The sequence below is a fragment of the Pristiophorus japonicus genome, chromosome 13 (assembly GCF_044704955.1).
Source record: "Pristiophorus japonicus isolate sPriJap1 chromosome 13, sPriJap1.hap1, whole genome shotgun sequence".
NCBI lineage: Eukaryota > Metazoa > Chordata > Chondrichthyes > Pristiophoridae > Pristiophorus > Pristiophorus japonicus.
This window is the reverse complement of record NC_091989.1, coordinates 5864236-5885677: the sequence shown is the minus strand read 5'-3', so window position 1 is coordinate 5885677 and position 21442 is coordinate 5864236. Positions and strand designations below refer to the sequence as shown.

General features: G+C 41.4%; 1 protein-coding gene across 1 annotated transcript in view; it reads right to left on the bottom strand.

Annotated features, from left to right (window-relative positions):
• Positions 1–4538: 4538 nt before the first annotated feature.
• Positions 4539–21442, bottom strand: part of sephs1 (selenophosphate synthetase 1) — a 68555-nt gene continuing 51651 nt past the window's right edge. The window contains exons 5-8 of the mRNA XM_070897094.1: positions 15994–16084; positions 12068–12167; positions 7245–7457; positions 4539–6032 (exon numbers count right to left, since the gene is read on the bottom strand). Coding sequence (XP_070753195.1) covers positions 5818–6032; positions 7245–7457; positions 12068–12167; positions 15994–16084 — 619 coding nt within the window. The 3' untranslated portion in view covers positions 4539–5817. The remainder of the gene's footprint in view (positions 6033–7244; positions 7458–12067; positions 12168–15993; positions 16085–21442) is intronic.

The following is a 21442-nucleotide window of genomic DNA, read 5'->3' as shown; positions in this document are numbered from 1 at the left end:
TGTACACTGATCTGAGAGAATCCACATTTTTGAGATCTCTATTATTCCAAATGATTTGACATTGACCCATATTGGTAGCAGTGATTAACTTTATTTAGCACAAGCAAGGATCAATACAATTACTGTATCTTAAGCAGCAGTTTACAAGGTATATTGAGTATTTATACTACCCCGTTACGCCTTGGGTGAAAAAAAGTTGTCTGCACCCTCTGACTGGTGCCCCAGGCCCATCTCCACCTCAGTGTCTTCCCGAATTTACCGAACTCAACGTCAATCTTCTACACTTTGTGGCTGTCGAGTCCTCCTTCTGATACCGTTACTTTCAATTCAAGCCTACAGAGCTTCTCTGGACCTATCACTGGTTGACACTTAACATGCCTTCCTCCCAGAGGGTCTCTCGTGTCTCCTTACCTTGCCTATTCCTTCCTTTTTTGTATTCAGCTCCAGCAGTTAAACTATTTCAAGAACATGGGTTGATGTGTAGGCATCTTCCCGATCTGTCTGGTTGCTATGTCATTATCAGTCTAGTCCTTATTACGGTTCAGTAGTTCCCAGCCCTCTTGCAAGGTCTGTAACTTTATGCCTCATCAATGTGCCATTGTTCAGTTGTATATACTATTTTAAAATGGTTGCTTTAAAAAAAATAAGCCAAGCTACTCCATAATTTCCCATCTACCCTTCCGCTAAGCCAGTTTCAATTGTCTACATATATAAAAGCCAAGTATTATTAAGCAGAAAAACTATAACCTTAGATCTTCAATTATCTCCAAGTTAAAAATAGCAGCCAATCTTACACAGCCGATAATTACTTGGCATCTCTTTCTCTCCGGCTGTTTTTCTCATCTACTGTTCTCCTGTTATGATCCCTTTCATTAATCACCTGTACCAATGTATCTCTGTGACTTGACTCCCCTTCACCCAGTCAAGGTTGCTGTTCCTGTTCGTAGTGATTGGATAAACTTCACTTAGTGTCACGTCATTTCCTCAATCCCCAAATCTTTTAGATTGTCAATCCTGGGATTAAAGGTTGTTAAACATAGATGTGGTTCCTGGATTTTCACCAGCTGTCGTGGGCCCCAGGAGGTATTTTTCAGACTTTTCAACATGCCAAATAATTGAGCAACTGCTTCAGCATTGCAAGACCATTATTGCACATCTATTGTGATTCGCTGCTACTCTTCATTTGTGCAACATATTAAACTTTACCAAGTCTATTCATAGCTTAAGAAATCAAATAGCTACCTCTTTATAATAGACGTTTGCATATCTGCTCACTAATCTTATGTTACTCACTCCCCTCCGTTTTAATCAGTTCTATGAAGTTATTCCACTTTCTTTAATTCAGTTTGATGCAAGGCCACTCAAAAACATTTACTTTTTTTTCAGCCACTCAACTTTGTTTAAATCTCCAGCAATTGCAGTTTTTCTTTCAATCTCTGAAATTCTCAACGGTTCACAGATCCACTAGCATGAACGTGCCAAGAAACCCAGTATCTACACAAAGCAGGCGCATGGGAACACCACCATCTCCAAGGCACACACCATCCTGACTTGGAAATATATCGGTTGTTCCTTCATTGTCGCTGGGTCAAAATCCTGGAACTCCCTCCCCAACAGCACTGTGGGAGCACCTTCACCACACGGACTTCAGCGGTTCAAGGTGGCGGCTCACCACCACCTTCTCAAGGGGCAATTAGGGGTGGGCAATAAATGCCAGCCTTGCCACTGATGCCCACATTCCGTGAACGAACAAGAATAAAGCATGTTGAGCTCAGTTGTAATAGCGCTGCTGGCCATTCCTTCAACACAAAATTCAAATTCTGTAGGTCATAAATTATTCAAAAACTTACCATTATCTTGGAGACTACAAAGTCAGAGCGATAGAACTTTATGGACTAACAGTGTCTTCAGAAAGCAAAACCGTCTATAGTTCCAAGACCAAAATGTCTGTCTTAAGAGCATTTTCAAATCGGTTGAGAAAATCATTCTTGAATGAGTTAAATAGAACCTCAGCAGTATTCCTCACCTATTTGAAACACATCAAATGTTGGTTGCGATCTCCCATTTACAAGTTGGTCAGTCTAGGGCCATCAGTGATCAATCTGATGCCTGCAAACACGTAACTCCCACATCATTGCTGTGGATGTCAGGAATAAGAGCAATAAAATGGCAGCAACCATGGGTAAAAGGAAATAAAACTGAATTATAATCATACACCCGCATTTGTGACCACAATTTTCAGATTTTATTTGTGATTAGAATTAGTGATAAGTACAGTCTTTTCCATTCCATATTTGGTCTCTTGATTTACAAAGGTGCTTGAAGCTCAATATGGAGCAAACTGCCAGCATTTGGTTTTCCAAAATCTTCAACAAAATACTGGTATATAAAGCAGCTAATTTTGAACAAAAACCCTTTAAACATTTGGCTCGTCAGAACTCCTGGGCAGGTTGATGCAGTCCTTTGTCCAGCTGGTCCTAAGCTTACAAAGGAGGCCAACTTGTTCGGAAATTGAAAGAACTCGCTAGAGATAATTCAGAATTTATTCTCAATAGATGCTTACATCCAGATGGTGTAGATTCACTGCCACTACATGGTTTCAGGATTATCCTCTTTAAATGTTGTTCTCTTCAAACAGGAGGTAGGATTCAATCTTAATGCTGTGTGTAGATTCCTTTTACCTTTACAATTTTACCTGTTTTCTGAAAACAAGTAGATTTGCATCCACTGGATTACCACTCTCAAATTCCATTTGAAAAGCTTCAAAGGAAGGTTAAATTTTCTTTAAGTAATTTTGCTATTAGATTAAAAATTGCAGTATTAATAGTAAGCAAAAATTATAAATGGAAGATCCACTGGATTACACTTTTCAAAAAAACAAGCAATTTCCTTGAATTTAAGATCTCTAAGGCACTGCCATTCCACCCTCCCCCCACCCACCCCCGTCCCGCCCCAAATTTCATGCCAACTCTTTCTTACAGCCGTTACACTATTTAGATGAACATGGATAGCATTTTCGAGAATGCTCTTGAACATTTCCCCAGCACTGATGTTAAGGCAATTGGTCTACAATTCCCTGGTTCATGCTTCGCTCCTTTTAAAGAAAACAGAAAATCGAAGTAGCATTCAGTCTTTTGCAGCTCTCCGTTATTTTGAAACATCAAAAAAAAAAAAAAATAAAGCCTCATCTATTTCTTTTCACATTTGCTTAAAAATTACGGCATACATCATTTAATACCTTGAGTTTTTTTTTTCAAATGCACGCTTTTTAGGTGGCGGGCTCAGATAACAGATATGTTTTGTCATCGGCAACTGTAAAGGACAAAGTTGAATTCCTTGAACAAGTTGGCGCGATGAAAGATATAGATTGGCACCCTACAAGCAGCAAAACGGGCACTGTCTGGCAAATACAAGCAACAAAAAGTTAAAATTTGACAACAGCTCCAACCCACGGGCATCAACCAGAAAGGCACCAGTTGCATCAATGCTCTTTCAAGTATAAAAAAATGTAAACTATGAATAAAATCAACGTAATGATTCAGAACGGTTTAAACTAATACTCAAGTGATTAGATATCATGATGAACTCACTAAACAGGCTATGCTAGGAGGAGACAACATTGTTGCTAAACAGCAAAATACTGTAGATGCTGAAAGTTGGAAACACGACCAGAAATTGCTGGAAGCACTCAGCAGGGGAGGTAGCATCTGTGGAGAAATGAAGAAAAGTTCACCTTTCCGGTATAACGCTTTGACAGAACGGACGAAGGCTTCTACCTGAAATGTGAGCATTATACCCAACTGAGGAAAAGCAAATTGCCGCTCCCACAACTGCGTTAGTGCCATCAGATACTGGTGCTTAGTGACATCAAAAACACATCACTGGAGGCATTTCCCACCACGTGGGTTTTCCCGGATCTGATGCACCTGAAAACCCGAGTATGATGCAGAGGAGGCTGAATGAACAACTCGCCCCTAAATTTGTCTGGATCTCATCTGCAAAACTGATGTGAACAATTAATATTTCTCTTCCATTTAGCTCAAACATTGTGTTTTGTTTACATTCTGTCTATTTTGGACCGCTTTAAAGTCTTGATTGGGTGCCTATTGCTGCTATCATCGTTTTACTGGGAGGTAATAATGATAAAACATACAGAATAATCTTGTGCTGTTATAGACGCACCTTTCAGCTGATCATGGCGGAACGTTAACTGATGGCATGGAAACTTCAGAGACGCAGACAGCAATACCCTTCTATTTGAAGAGAACGGTTTTTGAAAAACCGGTAAAAAAATTTCAATTCCATAAGGGTCCAAATTTTCACATATAGATGTACAGAGACAGATTATGTACTTCACTATGGAGTTAGCAAACATTAGAACAAATAAACCGGCTATGCTCAAAAAGCTGCACATGGAATTTTGAACCAGCCTAAAGACACAGCACGGCTATTTTATCTCAAGGCATTGCTGAAAATTGCCTGAGAGAACAAATTAATCAAAATAAGGCAGAGGCAGGGGGAAATAAAATCAACAGGCATTTTAACAAATCTCCAATTTAATGAACTGGGTTATTGTGCTGTGCGAAACTTCTATTGGGAAAGGATAAGGGTGGGTGGGTGGGGGGGGGGGGGGGAAGCAGCAAATAAAAGGCCCCCAAGTAACAAAATCCCAATCTTAATACATTTTTAACATATGATACAGAAACAAAGGCATGTGCTTACAAATAAAATAACATACAAAAAAAGGGGAAGGGGGGGAAAAGCAGAGGAGAAACTTTAAATATTCATTTGAATATTACGTTAAACTTCAAGATGTGACACCGGCAATATAAATCAAGTTTAACAGAACAGCCAGCAGAGAATCAATAGAGCATAATTAAAACAATAAAAACTAAGAAGCATTATGCTAAAGATTAGTTGCATTTATAGAAAAGCAGATGCAGATATCACTTTACAAAATATAAAATGTATTAAACACTAATAACCACAGCACATGTCAACATAATTGATTATTATATTTTTTAAAAAGTCATAGTGTAGTTCAATCTGAGCTTCCATCTTAGAGTATTTTACAGTAGCCTTCTCTCTTTTGGTCTGCAACATTTTCTGCATGATAAAACAGCGAACCACAGTGTAAACTAGCACATACACCTGTGTTTGCTACAAAAATAATAGAAAACATACCATGATAACATTATTGTTTTAAGATTTACCATATTGGAAAGGAATATTTCTCTTCCATGTGAAGTGCTGGCCATGCGAGTAGAGCACAGAGGACCGACTTGTTTTTACAAGCAGAGCAACGGGCTAAAGTCAACACTAACATTACATCTGAACTGTGTGAATAAACAATTACAAACCAAAGACCAAATGAAATCATGCAAGCTGCTGCATTCCATTAATCATTATAACAACTGCAATCTGCAACTCTCTCCGAGAAGCTTTCAAGGCAACACATTTGCAGACAAGTCGTTTTCGTATAATATAGTGACCAGACAAATGAAATGCTGCTGCACTGCTGTTGGTAAGGTGTGCTCTACATGAAGCACTGTAAGAGAGCCTATGTGGCACAGACAGTAAGTGTCTAAAGATTCAAAATGAATCAACAGTATTGGATAATAAATTCTCAACTTAGAGGCTGCCTTTGTATTAGGTGCATCTTCAGTTAATGTAACAGAAAAACAAGGCAATGGATTTATTTTAGATCCACGCATGATCTGCCGAAAGGCCGACACTAGGCAGACAAGTTAAATTTACAAAGTTGCTTGGGATGGCATCAGAATTGCAATGTCACCTTTTCTGTGTGCACTTTTTTCTTTAAGACGTGGCACCAGGAGTTGGATTGACATTTTGCGTTGCAACTGTTGGAGCGACTTCGATGATCCGCGGTTTGTCTATGATCCGGGCAGTGCGATTGCCCTTCTCCACTATCCCAATGATCCATGCCTGGTAACCTTCACCATATTTTGGAGATTTTATTTCTGCGCAAAACCGAGCTGCTTGTTCCCGTGGAAGACAGATCAAAAGGCCTCCTGCAAATAAGCATGTTTCACAAGTCAGTATCTTACTCCATCAGAACACGACAACAGCTAAAATCAAAGCAATTAGCTCGCATCTGCTGTTGTAATACAGAGCCATTATAATTGGGCTCTATACAATGTTCCCCCTAATTTGAAATTTGGGTGCGCGGTCCCTCCAACCGCCCAAAGTTTCACGCATGCGCAAAATTATACATTGGAAAAGCCAATTGCGGGCAGTGTGGGACCGGCAGACAGCTGTTAGAGGGAACTTTGGCTCCTTGTATCTAGACTTTGGTTATGAGATGTCGGAAACGGCCAAGATTCCTGCTCCCACTCATCACTCAGGGATTCCGAAGGACAGTATTGGGCTCAGAGTCGAGTAGCACTCGTGTTTCTCCAGGCTCAAATATGAAGAGTGGCCATTTGGGCAAGGTATTGGAGGGCGGCGGGCACCCACAAAACTATATTTCAGCAAGTGTGAGCACCTTCAGATAACCAAGTGGGGGCTCATGAAAAAATTCAAATAAGACTTATCCAGTACCACTGGCTCGGGCAGCACACCAAATGTTCAATAATTACACATGTATCACAAAGACAGGCCCTAGGAGTTAAATATCCAGTCCATCAGATAATTTTCACAATAAAATGCAGTGATACTATTTGAAGAAAGTGTGAATCTAAAAAAAAAACATCTACACAATTTTCTATCTGTTCAAGTCTACAATATATATCATAGAAATGAGACACTGACATTTATATAGCTTTATCAAGTTGTTGAAACTTCAGTGTGCTTCACAACAAATGAATCACTTTTAGGAGTACAGTGGTTATGTAGGCAGATGTGAGTCAATCATGTACCACGAAATCAAACAAAAATGAGATAAATTACCAGTTATTCTGTTTTTGGCAAAGGATTTTTGGCCAAGAAATCAGGAGAACTCCCTGTTCTTCAAACAGTGGGATATTCAATGTCCTCAGGCAAACTGGATCGCAAACAAATTAACCAGGACTACCCTGCAGCGTCAGACTGGATTAGCAGCTTAAATCCTGTCGTGGGGCCAGAGTGAACAGAGCCAAGCTGACACTACAATTATCTTGCAGAACTGCCACTGCTAGTCTGTCCAGCCATGGACAGTGTGCTTTGTAGCTTTCAGGGATATAATATGAGAATTAAAAAGCACCCATTTACCAAAATAATATTGATAAAATGTCAACTGCATCTACCTGACGTTTCAGGGCAAGTGCCATGCATCAACCCAAACATATTCCCGCATGCTTTGCTCACGGCCGCCATCTTAGCAAGGACAGGCAGGTTATGGATAACAAATGACACTTCGTTTCGTTGCTGTTTTGCCAGGTTCTGAGCATGCCCAAGAATCCCAAAGCCTGTAATATCCGTTGCTGCGTGTGCATTGAAGGTGTGCATAAGGCCAGCAGCTGCAAAACACAAAATGAGGTCAGAAATGCTGCTGCATTAACAGACATATACTGTACCTTGTTTGCAGATAGGTTGCAGACTTGAGTATATGTAATACATATGAACATTTGTGCAAATAAATCAAGAATTGACATTAGATACGACAACCACCAATACTCATTTATAAACGTCACATGAAAGATCGTATTTCAATGCTGAGTGCCTTTGAAATTCCCTCCCATGCTAGAGCTGTATGGCTAAAAGCTCTGCAGTGAGTCAAGGATAAGGACTTTGAATACTGTACAAACTTGCAAACAAACCCCCTAAAGTCACTTTAAAAAAAATAGAAACTGAAATGATTAAAAACTTATGAACAGATAATTTGAGAAGGTGGTTGCTGCTGCTGTTGTGCTAGAAACTTTATTTTCACCAACCACCTTAGCTGTGGCAAAATCTCGACATTGACAAGGTGGAGAAAGCAATATCCTAGACACCTTTAAAAAAATATATATAACAGTCACTTATTGCAATGTGATGAAGCTGATTACTGGGCCTGTTTCTCAGATGGTTCAGCAAGTACTACACAGAGCAGGAAAGCACCACGTTTGATTGCTGGTCTGTGTCAATTCAGTTAATCCCAACCAGAATGGCAGCTGCCTTCAACATGCCGATGCTGCAGAAAAAGTCCTCATTTCTGATCAACACGAGAAGAAATTTGTGTGGAATTGCCTCGTTGCTGGCAGAGAAACTGCAGGCTGTGAGGTGTATGCATTAGTGCTCACGGTTATTTGTAAAATACTGTACATTAAGTGCCCCTTTCCCTTCCTAGTACATACTTATTCCCTTTCCCCCTACTCTTCACACTGATACTTCACTGCCTTCTTTTCTCCCCCTACCCAAGTTCAAAGAACCAGCCTGATTCACCGTTCATGACTCCTACTTTACGCTAACTGCTGCTCCAGGGGATCAAACATTGTTGCCCATGGGAACTGATCAGCTCACAAAAAGATATGATCAGGAATTCCAGTCCACAGCGGGTACCAGTGCTCAATCCCTCAGAGTAGTATCAGAAAGTGACCGGAAGCAATGGCAGGGGCCAAGATGGGGAAGGGAGCAGGATCACTTTCATCAGGGAGTTTAGATTCTGCAATAAAATGGCCACACAATATTCCAGCGGTGCTACAGACCACTTTGCAATGAGTCCTGCTGAAAGGTGTGCCTGTTGGGCTAAGAAAGGATTAGGTTTGGTCATGATCAAAAAAAGATTTCCAACACTCGCTGTTTGGGCTCGCACCTCAACAGTGGTCACCTGGTTGTGGTACTGAAAGGCCACAGATCCAGCGAAACCGACGGCTAGCAGGATTAAACACCTTCAGGATAGGAGGGGAGAACCTTCAGGGAGTTCGGGGATATGACTCTTGCAATAATCTTCATTTAATCAAAGTCCCCGTCAATGAACATACAAGTAAACATATAAAAAATACTTCATGACAGATGTTAAAAGAACATTTCATCTTCTAAAAATAAGCAGGATACTTCAGCATTTAGTGTGCTGTTAAAGGCCCAAAAGATTTGCAGACATACCACCCAAATCTTTGGACGCATTAATTTGCAACAACTAAAGTTCTGATTGGCCCCCTTGGAGGATAAGACACACCCAACAGTTTCTCTTTGCAAAGTGTAATTCGACCCATTCTGACTGCTGACTCCAGACAGAACAGAGCTCACTTGGAACAGAGAGCTCACTCTCACGGGTTAAGATCTCCTCCCATGCCCCCCCCCCCCCCAAAGAAGTTCCTGCCCCCGCCGCCCAAGTTCCTGACCCCCTACCGCCAGCCCAAGTTCCTGGTCTTCTCCCCCTGCCTAAGTTCCTCCCACAAGGATTCATGACTGTCTACAACTCCACCCCTCCCCCCCAAACAAGTTCCTGACCTCCTCTACCGCCATAGATGGGGGACAATGTGTGTGGGTCACGGATGTTAATAGGTTTATTGGGTATGAAGTGAATAGTAAGCATCGTGACTTCCAGATTTTGTTCAGTCTTACCATCTGGATCACGTTCTCGCTCTCAATCCCCCTTTAGACCTGGATCACATTCTTATGCCAACCACACTGTGCTCTCTGTACTCTTTACTCCCCCCGCCCTTATCAAGTTCCTGACCGCCTCTCTCCCTCACCCCCGCATGCCTCCGCTCGATTCCCCTCCCTGATTCCACCCCCGTCTCTCTCTCCGATCCTCCCTCCATCCCTCTTTCCGATCGCCCTCCCGATATTCTCTCTTTCGCTCCTCGATAATTATTCTCTCTCCACCGCCCCCCCCCACCGATATTAATTTAGTTTTTCTCTCTCCACTCCTCCCTCTCCAATCCTCTCTCTTTCTTTGATCCTCTCTCTTTCTCTCTCTCTCTCTCCGATCCCAGGCTACACGGTAGCCGCAACTGTGGGGTACTGTGCATGCGCGGCCATCGTCAGCGACAGCACACATGCGCAGAAGCGGATCAGGTGCACATGCGTAAAAGGGGGCAAGGCCGACCACGGGCATGTGCAGAAGGACAGATAATCACTTCGAAAATTTTCTCTGCTCACCATCCCAAAATAAATGTAATGTGGCACACCTCTTATTGAGAATACAGGGAAGGGATGGAATTGGCACAGAGTTTGTGGAAGGTGGCCAAAGACAGTAAGTTTAACTGGTGGAAATTCCAACTCATTCAAGACTGCATGTCGGACAAGTAGTCTGACAACACGTCGGACAAGTAGTCTGACAACACGTCGGACAAGTAGTCTGACAACACAAGAGACAGAGCTTGGTGTCATCAGCACACATATAGAAGCTGATCCCATGTCTTTGGAGAGATGAGGAAGAGGAGATGGCCAAGGATCCATGGGGAAGTCCAGAGATAATGGTGCTGGGATGGGAAGAAAAACCATTACTGGAGATGCTCTGGCTGCAATCAAATAGGCAAGAGTGAAACCGAGAGGAGACTATGCCACGGAGTTGGGCAATGGTGGAGATGGAGGAGGATGGAGTGATCCACAATGTTAAAAGGCTGCAGAGAGGCACAGAAGGACGAGAAGGGATAGTGCAACACGGTCACAGTCAGTCAGAGAGAATGACATTTGTAACTTTGATTATGGCCATTTCAGTGTGGTGGCAGGGATGGAAACCAGATTAGGCAAGATTCAAACATGGAGTTGCAGGAATGAAGGGCAAGGATTAGGGAGGCGATTCGGAGAGGACGGGGAGGTTGGAGATGGGGCAGTAATTTGCAAAGACAGATGGATCGATAGTGTTTTTTTTTGTTGAAGAGGGTTTGACGACAGTGGTTTTAAAACATGGAGGGGGGGGGGGGGCGGGGAGCGGAGCAGTACTTGAGGGGGAACCATTTACAATGGGGGCCAGGAGGTGGATCTCATGGACAAGGTGAGCTCAGAGAGGGCTTGGCAAAGACAGGAAAGAAACTTGAGAAAGGTTCAGGACGGGAGAGCCTTGTGGGAGGTTTGGCTCGATAGGCATGGGGAAGGGTGGGTGGGGGCGGGGGAAATGCAGCAGAGGCAATTAAACATATGATCTCAATCTTAGTGATAGAGGTCCATGAGCTTCTGGCACTAGTTATTGGAAGTGAAGGTGGCGGGGGCAGGGGACTGGTGGTAACGGATTAAATAAGCCGGGGTTATCGCCTGCATGATCCGGTGTAGTGATCAGTTTTGGAGAAGAGTGTGCCCTGATAGTGGTTGATGTGAGCCAGCCAGATTCGCTGACAAATGGCTAAACTAATTGTGTGTCAGATATGCTCAAATCTGCACCTTTTCAACTTGAGGGTGTGGTAATGTAGTGGTTAGGTTACTGGACTAGTAATCCAGAGGTCTGGACGAATAATCCATTATGTGATATATAAAAAATCATACCTGATTTGGCAATTGTATTTTAAGTGAAAGTTAATTTGCATTTCATTTTTGAAAGATCTTCACTAATCGATTTGCCGGAAGGAGAAGCATTTGATTGTCCTGGGTGGACACAGGACAGTGTTTCAATTCTAACATTGGCCAGTGTTTAGCTGGACTCCCTATGGTGGCCTGAAAGGAAATAGGTGGGACAAGTAAAGAGGGGGGAAAATATACAATTTTAGCAGGCTTAACAGGTTGATGATATGGTCACAAGTTGCCTGCTCTCTTCAGCAAGTCTACATACAGAGGGAGAGGGTGCTCAGAGGGGTGAAATCAGCTGTTTGATCTAGCTCAGTGAATATATTAATAACCAAGTGGTAGCTGAAGTTAAATAACCTTCCTACATTCACACATTACTTGCAAAATTGGGGAAAAAAATACCCTGAATTCTAAACATAGGATTACAGGCAAAAAGTTCTTCTTTCGGAGACAATGAAACGTAAGAAATGAAGAGACCAGCTGCACACATGCACCTTGTTCTGAATCTTTAGAGACTAGTACACACTCTCAAATAGGATTAGACAGCAGAACAAGGCTGCACACATGCACCTTGTTCTGAATCTTTAGAGACTAGTACACACTCTCAAATAGGATTAGACGTATTTTCTTCATTTGAAAGACAAATTATTCAGATATCCTTATTGTGGCTGCTATCGACAACAGAACAAATCACTGAGCATACCAGTTCTGTTCAATCGTGCCATGTTCATCATTGCCTCCTGGTAAGCCAACTCCACATCCTCTTGAGTGACAACAAGCTTAATCTTATTCCACTTCTCTGGCTGTTGATAAAAACATGGGGCAGTCGTCACAAAAATTACACTGAAAATACCTTCTGTATATTAGAAATAATTTTAAAAATGCGCACTCCTGGCACCAAGCTGCACCCACCAGCAGTTTGTTTAATGGATGGAAATCATGCCTCACAAGCAGATTCGAGGTGTAAATGTGTGGCTGAAAGAGTGGTGTCAAAGACAGGAGTTTCAATTCATGGGGTACTGACACCAGTACCGGGGAAAGAGGGAGCTGTTCTGTTGGGACGGACTCCACTTAAACTGGGCTGGGACCAGAGTCCTGGCAAATCGAATAATTAGGGTGGCAGATAGGACTTTAAACTAATAAGGAGGGGGGGAAGGTTCAAGTAAGGGTAAATCTATAATTCTGGAGACAAATAAAGTCTGTAGAGCAGAGAAGTAATTTGGGTAAAATGCAGATTGCATCAGGAAGGGACAGCGAGTTTAACAATGGTAATAGGACATTAGCGACTAAGACATCAGGGAAAAATAATAAAAAGTTAAAATTAAAGCTGCTATATATGAATGCACGGAGCATTTGTAACAAGATAGATGAATTATTGGCAGAGAGATAAATGGGTTTGATCCACTGGCCATTACCGAGACATGGCAGTAGGGTGACCAATTTGGGGAACAACATATTCCAGGGTACTTGTCTTTCATAAAAGTTATGTAAAATGGAAAAAGAGGTGTGGTAGCTTAGAGTGTTGGACAAAGTATAAATCGGTAAATTCGAGGATAATGCAACAAGGATAATATAATAATCCTGGGGGACTTTAATCTTCACACAGACTGGGAAAACTAAGTTGGCAAAAGTAGCTTGGAGGATGAGTTCATGGAATGCATTTGAAAAGGTTTTCCAGAACAATATATTGAGGAACCAAGTAAGAAACTATTTTAGATATAGTATTGTGTAATGAGATAGAGCCTCATCTATTAGTAATCTTATAAAGGATCCTCTGGGGAAGGATGAGCATATGAAGATAAACTTAATATGAAATTCTGAGAGTGATGTCAAATCTGACACTAGAGTTAAATTTAAACAAAGCCAATTACGTAAGTATGAGAGGCAAGTTGGCTAAGATAGATTGGGAAATTAGATGAAAAGATACGACGGTAGATAAGCAATGGCAAACATTTAAAGAAATAATTCATAATCCTCCCTTGAGGAATAAAAACTCTACTGGAAAAGTGGTACAACCGCGGCTAACTAGAGAAGTTAAGGATAGTATTACATTAAAGAACGAGGCTCACAATGTTGCCAAAAATAGTTAGCCTGAGGATTGGGAGGGTTTTAAAAATCAGCAAAGGATGACCAAGAAAGTGATAGAGGGAGAAAATAGAATGAGAATTAACTAGCAAGAAATGTAACAGATTGTAAGAGCTTTTACAAGTATGTAAAAATGAAGAGATTAGCAAAAGTAAACATGAGCCCCTTAGAGGCAGAGACAGGAGGCATCTCAGGAGGCCATTAAATGGATAGCCAAACTAGACATCCTATTATAAGCCTCTCACGTTATGCAAAAGTAGTAGTAAAGAGAAATACAGGAGAATAAGAAAATGGCAGAGATATTAAATATTGTGAGTCTGTCTTAACTGTAGAAGATACAAAGAACATATCGGAAAGTGTGGGGAACCAAGTGTCTAATGAGAGTGAAGAACTTAAAAAGTTATTAATATTAAGGAAACAGTACTGGAGAAATTAATGGGACTAAAAAAGCCAGCAAATGCCCTGGACCTGATGGCCAACATCTTAGGGGTTTTAAAAAGAGGTGGCAGCATTGGTATTGATCTTCCAGAATGCCCTAGATTCTAGAATCTTCCCCGTGGATTGGAAAGTAGCAAATGTAATCCCTCTGTTCAAGAAAGGAGGGGAGCGAGAAAACAGAGAACTATAAGCCAGTTAGCCTGACATCAGTCATAGGAAAAATGCTAGAATATTTTATTAAGGACCTGGTAACTAGGCACTTGAAAAATCATAATATAATTAGGCAGAGTCAACATGGTTTTACAAAAGGGAAATCGTGTTTGACAAATCTATTACAGTTTTTTGAGGATGCAACTAGCAGGGTAGATAAGGGGGAACCAGTGGATGTAGTATATTTGGATTTGTAGAAGGTATTCGATAAGGTGCCACACAATAGGTTGTTTCACAAAATTAGGGCTCATGGGATTGGAGATAATAAATTACCGTGGATTGAGGGTTGGTTAATGGGCAGATAATAGAGTGTAGAAATCAACGGGTCATTTTCTGGATGGCAGTCTGTAACTAGTGAGGTGTTGCAAGGATCAGTGCTTGGGCCTCAGCTATTTACAATCTACATCAATGACTTAGATGAGGAGACCAGTATTTGTAATTAATCATAGAAAGTTAACATGCAGGTACAGCAAGCAATTAGCAAGCCAAGTGGTATGTTAGCCTTTATTACAAAGGGGTTGCAGTATAAGAGTAAGGAAGTCTTGCTGCAATTATATAGGGCCTTGGTGAGACCACACCTGGAGAACTGTGTACAGTTTTGGTCTCCTTACCAAAGGAAGGATATACTTGCCTCAGAGAAAATGCAACGAAGATTCACTAGATTGATTCCTGGATGAGCGGGCTGTCCTATGAGGAGAGATTAAGTAGAATGGGCATATATTCTCAGGAGTATAAAATTCTTAAGGGCCTCAACAGGGTAGACGCTGAGAGGCCACTTCTCCTGGCTAGAGAGTGTAGAACGAGGGATCATAGTCTCAGGATAAAGGGGTGGCAATTTAGGACTGAGATGAGGAGAAATTTCTTTAAAGGGTTTTGAATCATTGCGATTCTCTACCCTAGAGGGCTGTGGATCCTCAGTCATTGAGTACACTGAAATTGATAGATTTTTGGGCACTAAGGGAATCAGAAGGGATATGGGAATCGGGCGGGAAAGTGGAGTTGAGGTTGAAGATCAGCCATGATCTTACTGAATGGTGGAGCAAGCTCGGAGCTGTAAGGCCTACTCCTGCTCCTATTTCTTATGTTCTTGTGAATTTGTGATGTGCGGGCAGGCGAAGCTCCACGTCAAGAACACAAATTCATAAAATTACCCATAGAACATGTTATTTGAGTATTCAACCAGCAGAATCCCTTGAAACAAAATTTACAGTTTTTTTAAAAATAGTCAGTGATCCACAAGTGTAAAACTATTGAAATGAATTAAAACAAACTTAAAATTTGAAGGATCGTCTTGTTGCAACTATGAAATTATCGGTAATTTTTCATCGACACGATCACCAAGAATAAAGTATTATAATTTGAATACAGTTTCAAATTCATGTTTTGAAAAGCAACAGTGATTGCTCTGCCACCTGTGCATCTCTAACATGCATGATCAGATCTATACACTGCAGAGCTCATATGGGACTGGAAAAATGATCATAATTCTGCTGTATACACCCAAAATTTTTATAAAACTTACTTTCAGATATAGTAAATGTACAAACTGGTGAAAGAAAATCCAGTGCCAGCAAGCACAATAATTGCATTTACAATTTGAAAAATATCCTTATGACAAGATGGTGGCGGTTTCAATAAAGTGAGGTTATAATGTCTTTTACCTAACCTTCAAGCCCAATGCCTTTTGCTGCCAATCCAGCATCCAATACATAACACTGACAGGATAGGCAGCAAGTTCATTGACATCTCAATACCAAGTTTAAAGAAGGTGGCAATCATCTATGCAAAGTATGCTTTTTGTACTTTATTTTTTCGTGGAGGAATGGCTTAAAAAAAATTGAGATTCTTATGTCAAACAACCTAAATGCAAAAAACTATTCGTGCCCAAGTACTCACAATATCAAGCCACTGGTGCACAGCAACTGCTACTTGAGTCCCAAGTGGTTTTGTTAGTACCAAGACATCGCCTGGTACTGCATTGTCTGGCCTGCAAAATATTGAAAAATCATTTTAACATAAGAAATCCACAATGAATAACTTGTTCCATTTGTTAACTTACATACCTACAGCTACTGATTACATACATCGACAAACCTATAAATGAATGTAGGTACAGTAGTTTAATACAGAAGACTTGACGAAGCAATTTTGGATGAACACAGTCAGTCAGCCCAGGATCGTATATATTTGTAAACTCTCGTACATTTTTTTGGAACAACCGATCACACGTTGAAGACTAAACTACACCAATTCTACAATAGTTCTCAATTTTTGTAATACAAAGAGCAGAATTGTACGAAATGCTATATATGGAATCAGAGAATTGTACGCTTTTTTAAACCTTCTATCCATGTAAAGTCGTGCAAAATTATTACTTTTATCTATTTATTTAAAGAGTGAAGTCAACAAAATGGGGCATTTAATTTTAGCTGCAGCAGGAGATGATAAATGTTGAATCATGAGCCTGGCTCAGACTCATTTGCGCACCAAGTTAATTAGCCTTAATAAAGATATTTATGACAAATCATATAACAGCTCGCTATCTATGTACTCACAACCTACTGAATTACTTTTAATACAAGGTAAACTAACACCCAAAGGGCTTGTCTTGAAAACAGTGTAAAAGTCCACCCAAAAATCATCCTAGCCTAATCAATTTTACTCTCATTTTCCAAAAAGGAAATAGAAGGATGAGCTGGACATTTTTTGCAAGTCACACATTAAAAAAAAACCATACCCAAATTAGAGTGGAATATTTCATAGAACAGAATTTTTAAGAGTTGAAATCAGACTGATCCGAATAGCGTGGAGAAAAACAGGCTCTCACCAATGATGCTTCTTAATGGTATATATTTAATTGGTATGGAAGATCGGATAGTGAACATTACTGCTATGTTATAGTATTAAGCCACACATTTCCATATCAATCACATGACCATGAAATATTCACTTTCCTTCACCCAAGGAAGCATTTGGAAAAACAGACACAATGCCCAGGGTTTTCCACCGCAATTTCCCACCCATTCACTTCAATGGATGGGAAATCACGGGCTGACAAGTGCAGAAGCAGATACTCCAGCTAATGGCTTCTCAAACTCGTCACTGAAGGGAGTAGCTACCACATGAAAAGAACCACAGATTAGGAAATTGAAAAAAATCAGTCAAAAAATTCAGCTGTATTAACTCAGATTCACAAAAATAAACAATGACCAAACCTCCATTATATACACAAAACACTGATCTTATTAAAACATATAAGATACTGAGGGACTCAACAAGGTAGATGCAGAGAGGATATTTCCACTCGTGGGGGGGAATCTAGAATTAAAGGGCATAGTTTAAGAATAAGGGGTTTGCCCATTTAGAACTGAGATGAGGAGAAATTTCTTCTGAGGGTCATCGGGCCCAAGTTTCCCTAAAGAAGAAAAGTGGCGTTAACTTACCTGAACGGCTGTTTTTTCCTGGCCCCTCAGCGCTGAAAATAAAAATGCAGTTTCCTCACCATTTGCGCATCCTCTGGTGCCGGCGCTACCCAATCCGACTCTGCAGGGCGGAGCCCCAATATGTGCTGAAAAAAACGCTTTTTTTAAAACCCACTGTGCATGCACACTATTCCGCCCGCCCCCCCCCCCCCCCCCTCCGTAATCCCACTGCGCATGCACACACAAAAAAAACACATTTGCACATGCGCAGTAGAAAGTATTTTTTTTTTAAAAAGCACATGTGGAGGCTGTGTGAATCACCATTGAGAATCCATTGGAGGCAGAGTAGGAAATTCACAGGTTGGAAATACAGCTTCGTTCTCGAGATGGCTGCAATGGAAAGGAGCAGAGAAGACAACAGGGCCAGGGACTGAAGGGGAAACCGTATGGGCGAAGAGATTTCTCGCAGAAGAAATTGAGCCCCTGGTAGACTTAATCGAGAGTAGATGGGGAACTCGAGAACAAAGGGAGCTTCAGTAAAAATAAGCTTAAACCGTCTGCACTTGCAAACGTTTGGGACCAGGTCGCAGTCGAGTTTAATGGAGTGTCCATGACCCCGAGAACCGGTGCACAGCTGAAAAAGTGGCAGGACCTCGGACAAGCAGTGACTGTAATACATTAAAACTTATATTTTAAAGCCCAAATAAATGTATGTATATTTATGCACCGCAATAACATCTGTAAATGTGATCCGTGTGCGTGTTCAGAAGGACCCACTCTTTAAAAAGTTCCATTTGCATCTTTGCAGAAGATGGTGTCACAGATGAACCGAGAACGGTCACAAACTGGGGGAGGTCCGCCAAGCGTCAATGATTAAATGCCATAGGAGATGACCAACAATCAATGCGGAAGCTGGGCCCGGTTTTCCAACAGAGGGCAAGCCCTGCAAATTGCAGTCTGGGTTGGCTAAATGTTACATCATGCATGTGCTTCCTACGCTTCTCCTTCCTCAATGGTGCTAACCAAGCATCTATCTTTTGTTTCACAGAGGTTGAGTATCAGGAGGAGACAGAAGGTGCACCTGAAGTTGAAGGAGAGAATGTTCAAGAAAACGCTACAGCAGATATTCCAACTCAGGACAATGATGGGCAACAAGAAGTCAGAGACGACGAGATGGTTACCCTGGATTTGGAGGTGCTGAACCCCTCGAGGATTCCAAGCCCTTACATGAGCGAATCAAGCAAGAGGACTTTTCTAGGTGTGATGTCTGAGGCTGCGGGTACAAGTGTGTCGCAGCAAGCCACACCTGCGAGACGTCATAGGAGGGCGAACTCCAGACCTGATGTAGAAACACTGGACTCTGAGATCATAGGACATCTTATGGGGGTGAGTGGGGAGAACATCCAACAATCTTGATTGCTCCTGGAAACCTTTGGTGGGGTGATGGCAGAGTTGGGGGGACTGTCATTACAGGCTGAAAGACTCTTGGGACGGGTGACCGAGGTAGTATTGGCAATAGGGGGGGCTTACCCAGGCTGTCCTTAATGCAAGAAGTGCTTTCCACTCTGCACCAAATTCAAGGGTTGATCCGGAGGATGAGGTTGACTACGAGGAGAATCTGGTCATTCCACTATGACACATTTTGGCTCTGTCCCTGTTGTAGCCCAGTATCAAGAAATGCCGCGCCGGAAAAGAAACAGAATACACCTGGGGGTACGGCGGGGCAAGGAAGCAGAAGCCTGCAACTACGGGCACGCACAGGGGTAGCGACATCTACTGGGGCAGGATTGGCGCACAGTGCTAAGGAGGAGGATAGATGTCTGGTTTGTTTTTTGGTTGCTTTAGTTGATTGTTCTTTGTAGTTTGCCATGGCTTTGAATAAAGTTTTTAAAATTATGAAGGTTTAAACATAAGTAAAGTCAAGCTAATTACAACTGTGCTGTACAAATGTTTAATAAACATTTTAATTTTGGACTTTTAACCTGACTCCTGCACCATTTTTTAATGCTGCACTAATAAATATTGCAGGATAACCTGACTCAAAGTGTAAAATGGCCTCACCCTTTGCAACCTATTGATTTAAATGATACAGGGGCAGGTTCCAGTACTAAGGTGTTCATGGATCCTGCCTTGCTCTGGGTCACTGATGCATGCAACGAAAGATTATGGTGCATATATCAGTGACCCTCACCCAGTCTGGATCCATGAACAACTTAGTATTATTGTCCACCTAAGCACTCCAACACTCCGAGACTCCATTAAAACTTACAAAATTTGTGGTGGGAATATTTAATAACCATTATGTAATGTCCATCTAAGCACTCCAACACTCCTTTGAAACATAAAAGATTTGTGGTGGTAACATTTAATATAAATTATTTAATTTCATCTTAAGCACTCCAATACCCCATAAAAACCTAAAAGATTTGTGGTGGGATTATTTTTTTTTTTCCAATGTAATGTTTCACCTTTAATAGAGATGACTGCTGCTTGCTTTTGAGCCTGGAGTGTCTTGCACTGTCCTTTGTGTGCAGACCTTCGGCCTGGGCTAGTAGCGGGCCTCATGGGTGGAGGACCTTTGGCTGGGGGTTAGCAGCGGCTGCATTCAACGTCCAGGAGTGGGGAGAAGGCTGTACTGGATGCCAGAAGAGGAGGAGGATTGGTATGCTGATTCTTCATTTTTGGAAGTTTATAATATTTTCCCTCAACTATCTGGAGTATTTTGGGCCGTGAGGACATCGATGGAAAAATGTAATTTTTTTTTGCCATCATTCTTTTTTCATCGCAGGCACATCAGTATGGGTAAGTTTATATTAATTTTTTAATTTTATACTCTTAGTTAAAATGTGTTTTTTAAATTACCTTAAAGTTTAATTGTAAGATAAATGGAAGTCCCTTCGGCCAGGGATAGCAGTGGGCCAACGAGGATTCTCAGGTAAGGGTTTTTTTCTACAGTGCTTCGTGCTTCGAGGGTCTCTGGCCGGTTTTTAAAATTTTGTTGGTGGGGAAAGCTTGCTTTATGTAAAGAAATGGTGCAGAATCTTCTTTTACAGGTACACAAGTGCCAGAATATTTGGCACCAAACATTCTGACGCTGGTAATAGACGCCGGCGCCCCGGCATTGGGGAATCTTTGGAGACTGAGCTTTGGCGTCAAAAAATTCACTGGACGGCAAAAAAAAATCAGTGGAGGCGGAATCATTGAATATATTTAAGATGGAGATAGACACATTTTTGAATGATAAGGGAGTGAAGGGTTATGGGGAGCAGGCAGGGAAGTGGAGCTGAGCCCAAGATCAGATCAGCCATGAGCTTATTAAATGGCGGAGCAGGCTCGAGGGGCCAGGTGGCCGACTCATGCTCCTATTTCTTATTTACTTTAAAGAGGTAAAGTCAAACTGAAAAATCGCAGACAAGCATATGCAGGACTCATGAATAATAGAGGGTATGTTTTGCATCAGATACTAGGGTATAAATCTTGTGTTCCCCGCCAGTATTCAGACATGGCTCCTCCATGAATAATTCGTTGGTGAATTGCACTGTATAATAATAAATATTGTAATTAAACATTAATTTGTTTAAATGTTATCCAAACGATGATGCGCCAAGGTTGGAAATAGTTGCATAGTGCTTTGCAAAACTAGAGGTGTCGATCAGGGATTGAAGAAACAAGTAGTGGGGAATGTTTAAAAATTCATCCCCATCAGCAGCATTCGATTTTGCAAAACTTATCCCTGGACCGCAAGAAAATAAAATAACCTGATGCACAAGTTCTAAGCAGAAGGTAGATGTCTTTTCCATACAAGAAAAAAAAATAGCCAATAATTATTTTTCCTCTCCACAATTTCCTCCTCATTGCTCCTGATGGTAATGACTCCTTGTTGGGCTTGGTTTCACAGCCTCCCATACCTTGCCCAAATAGCC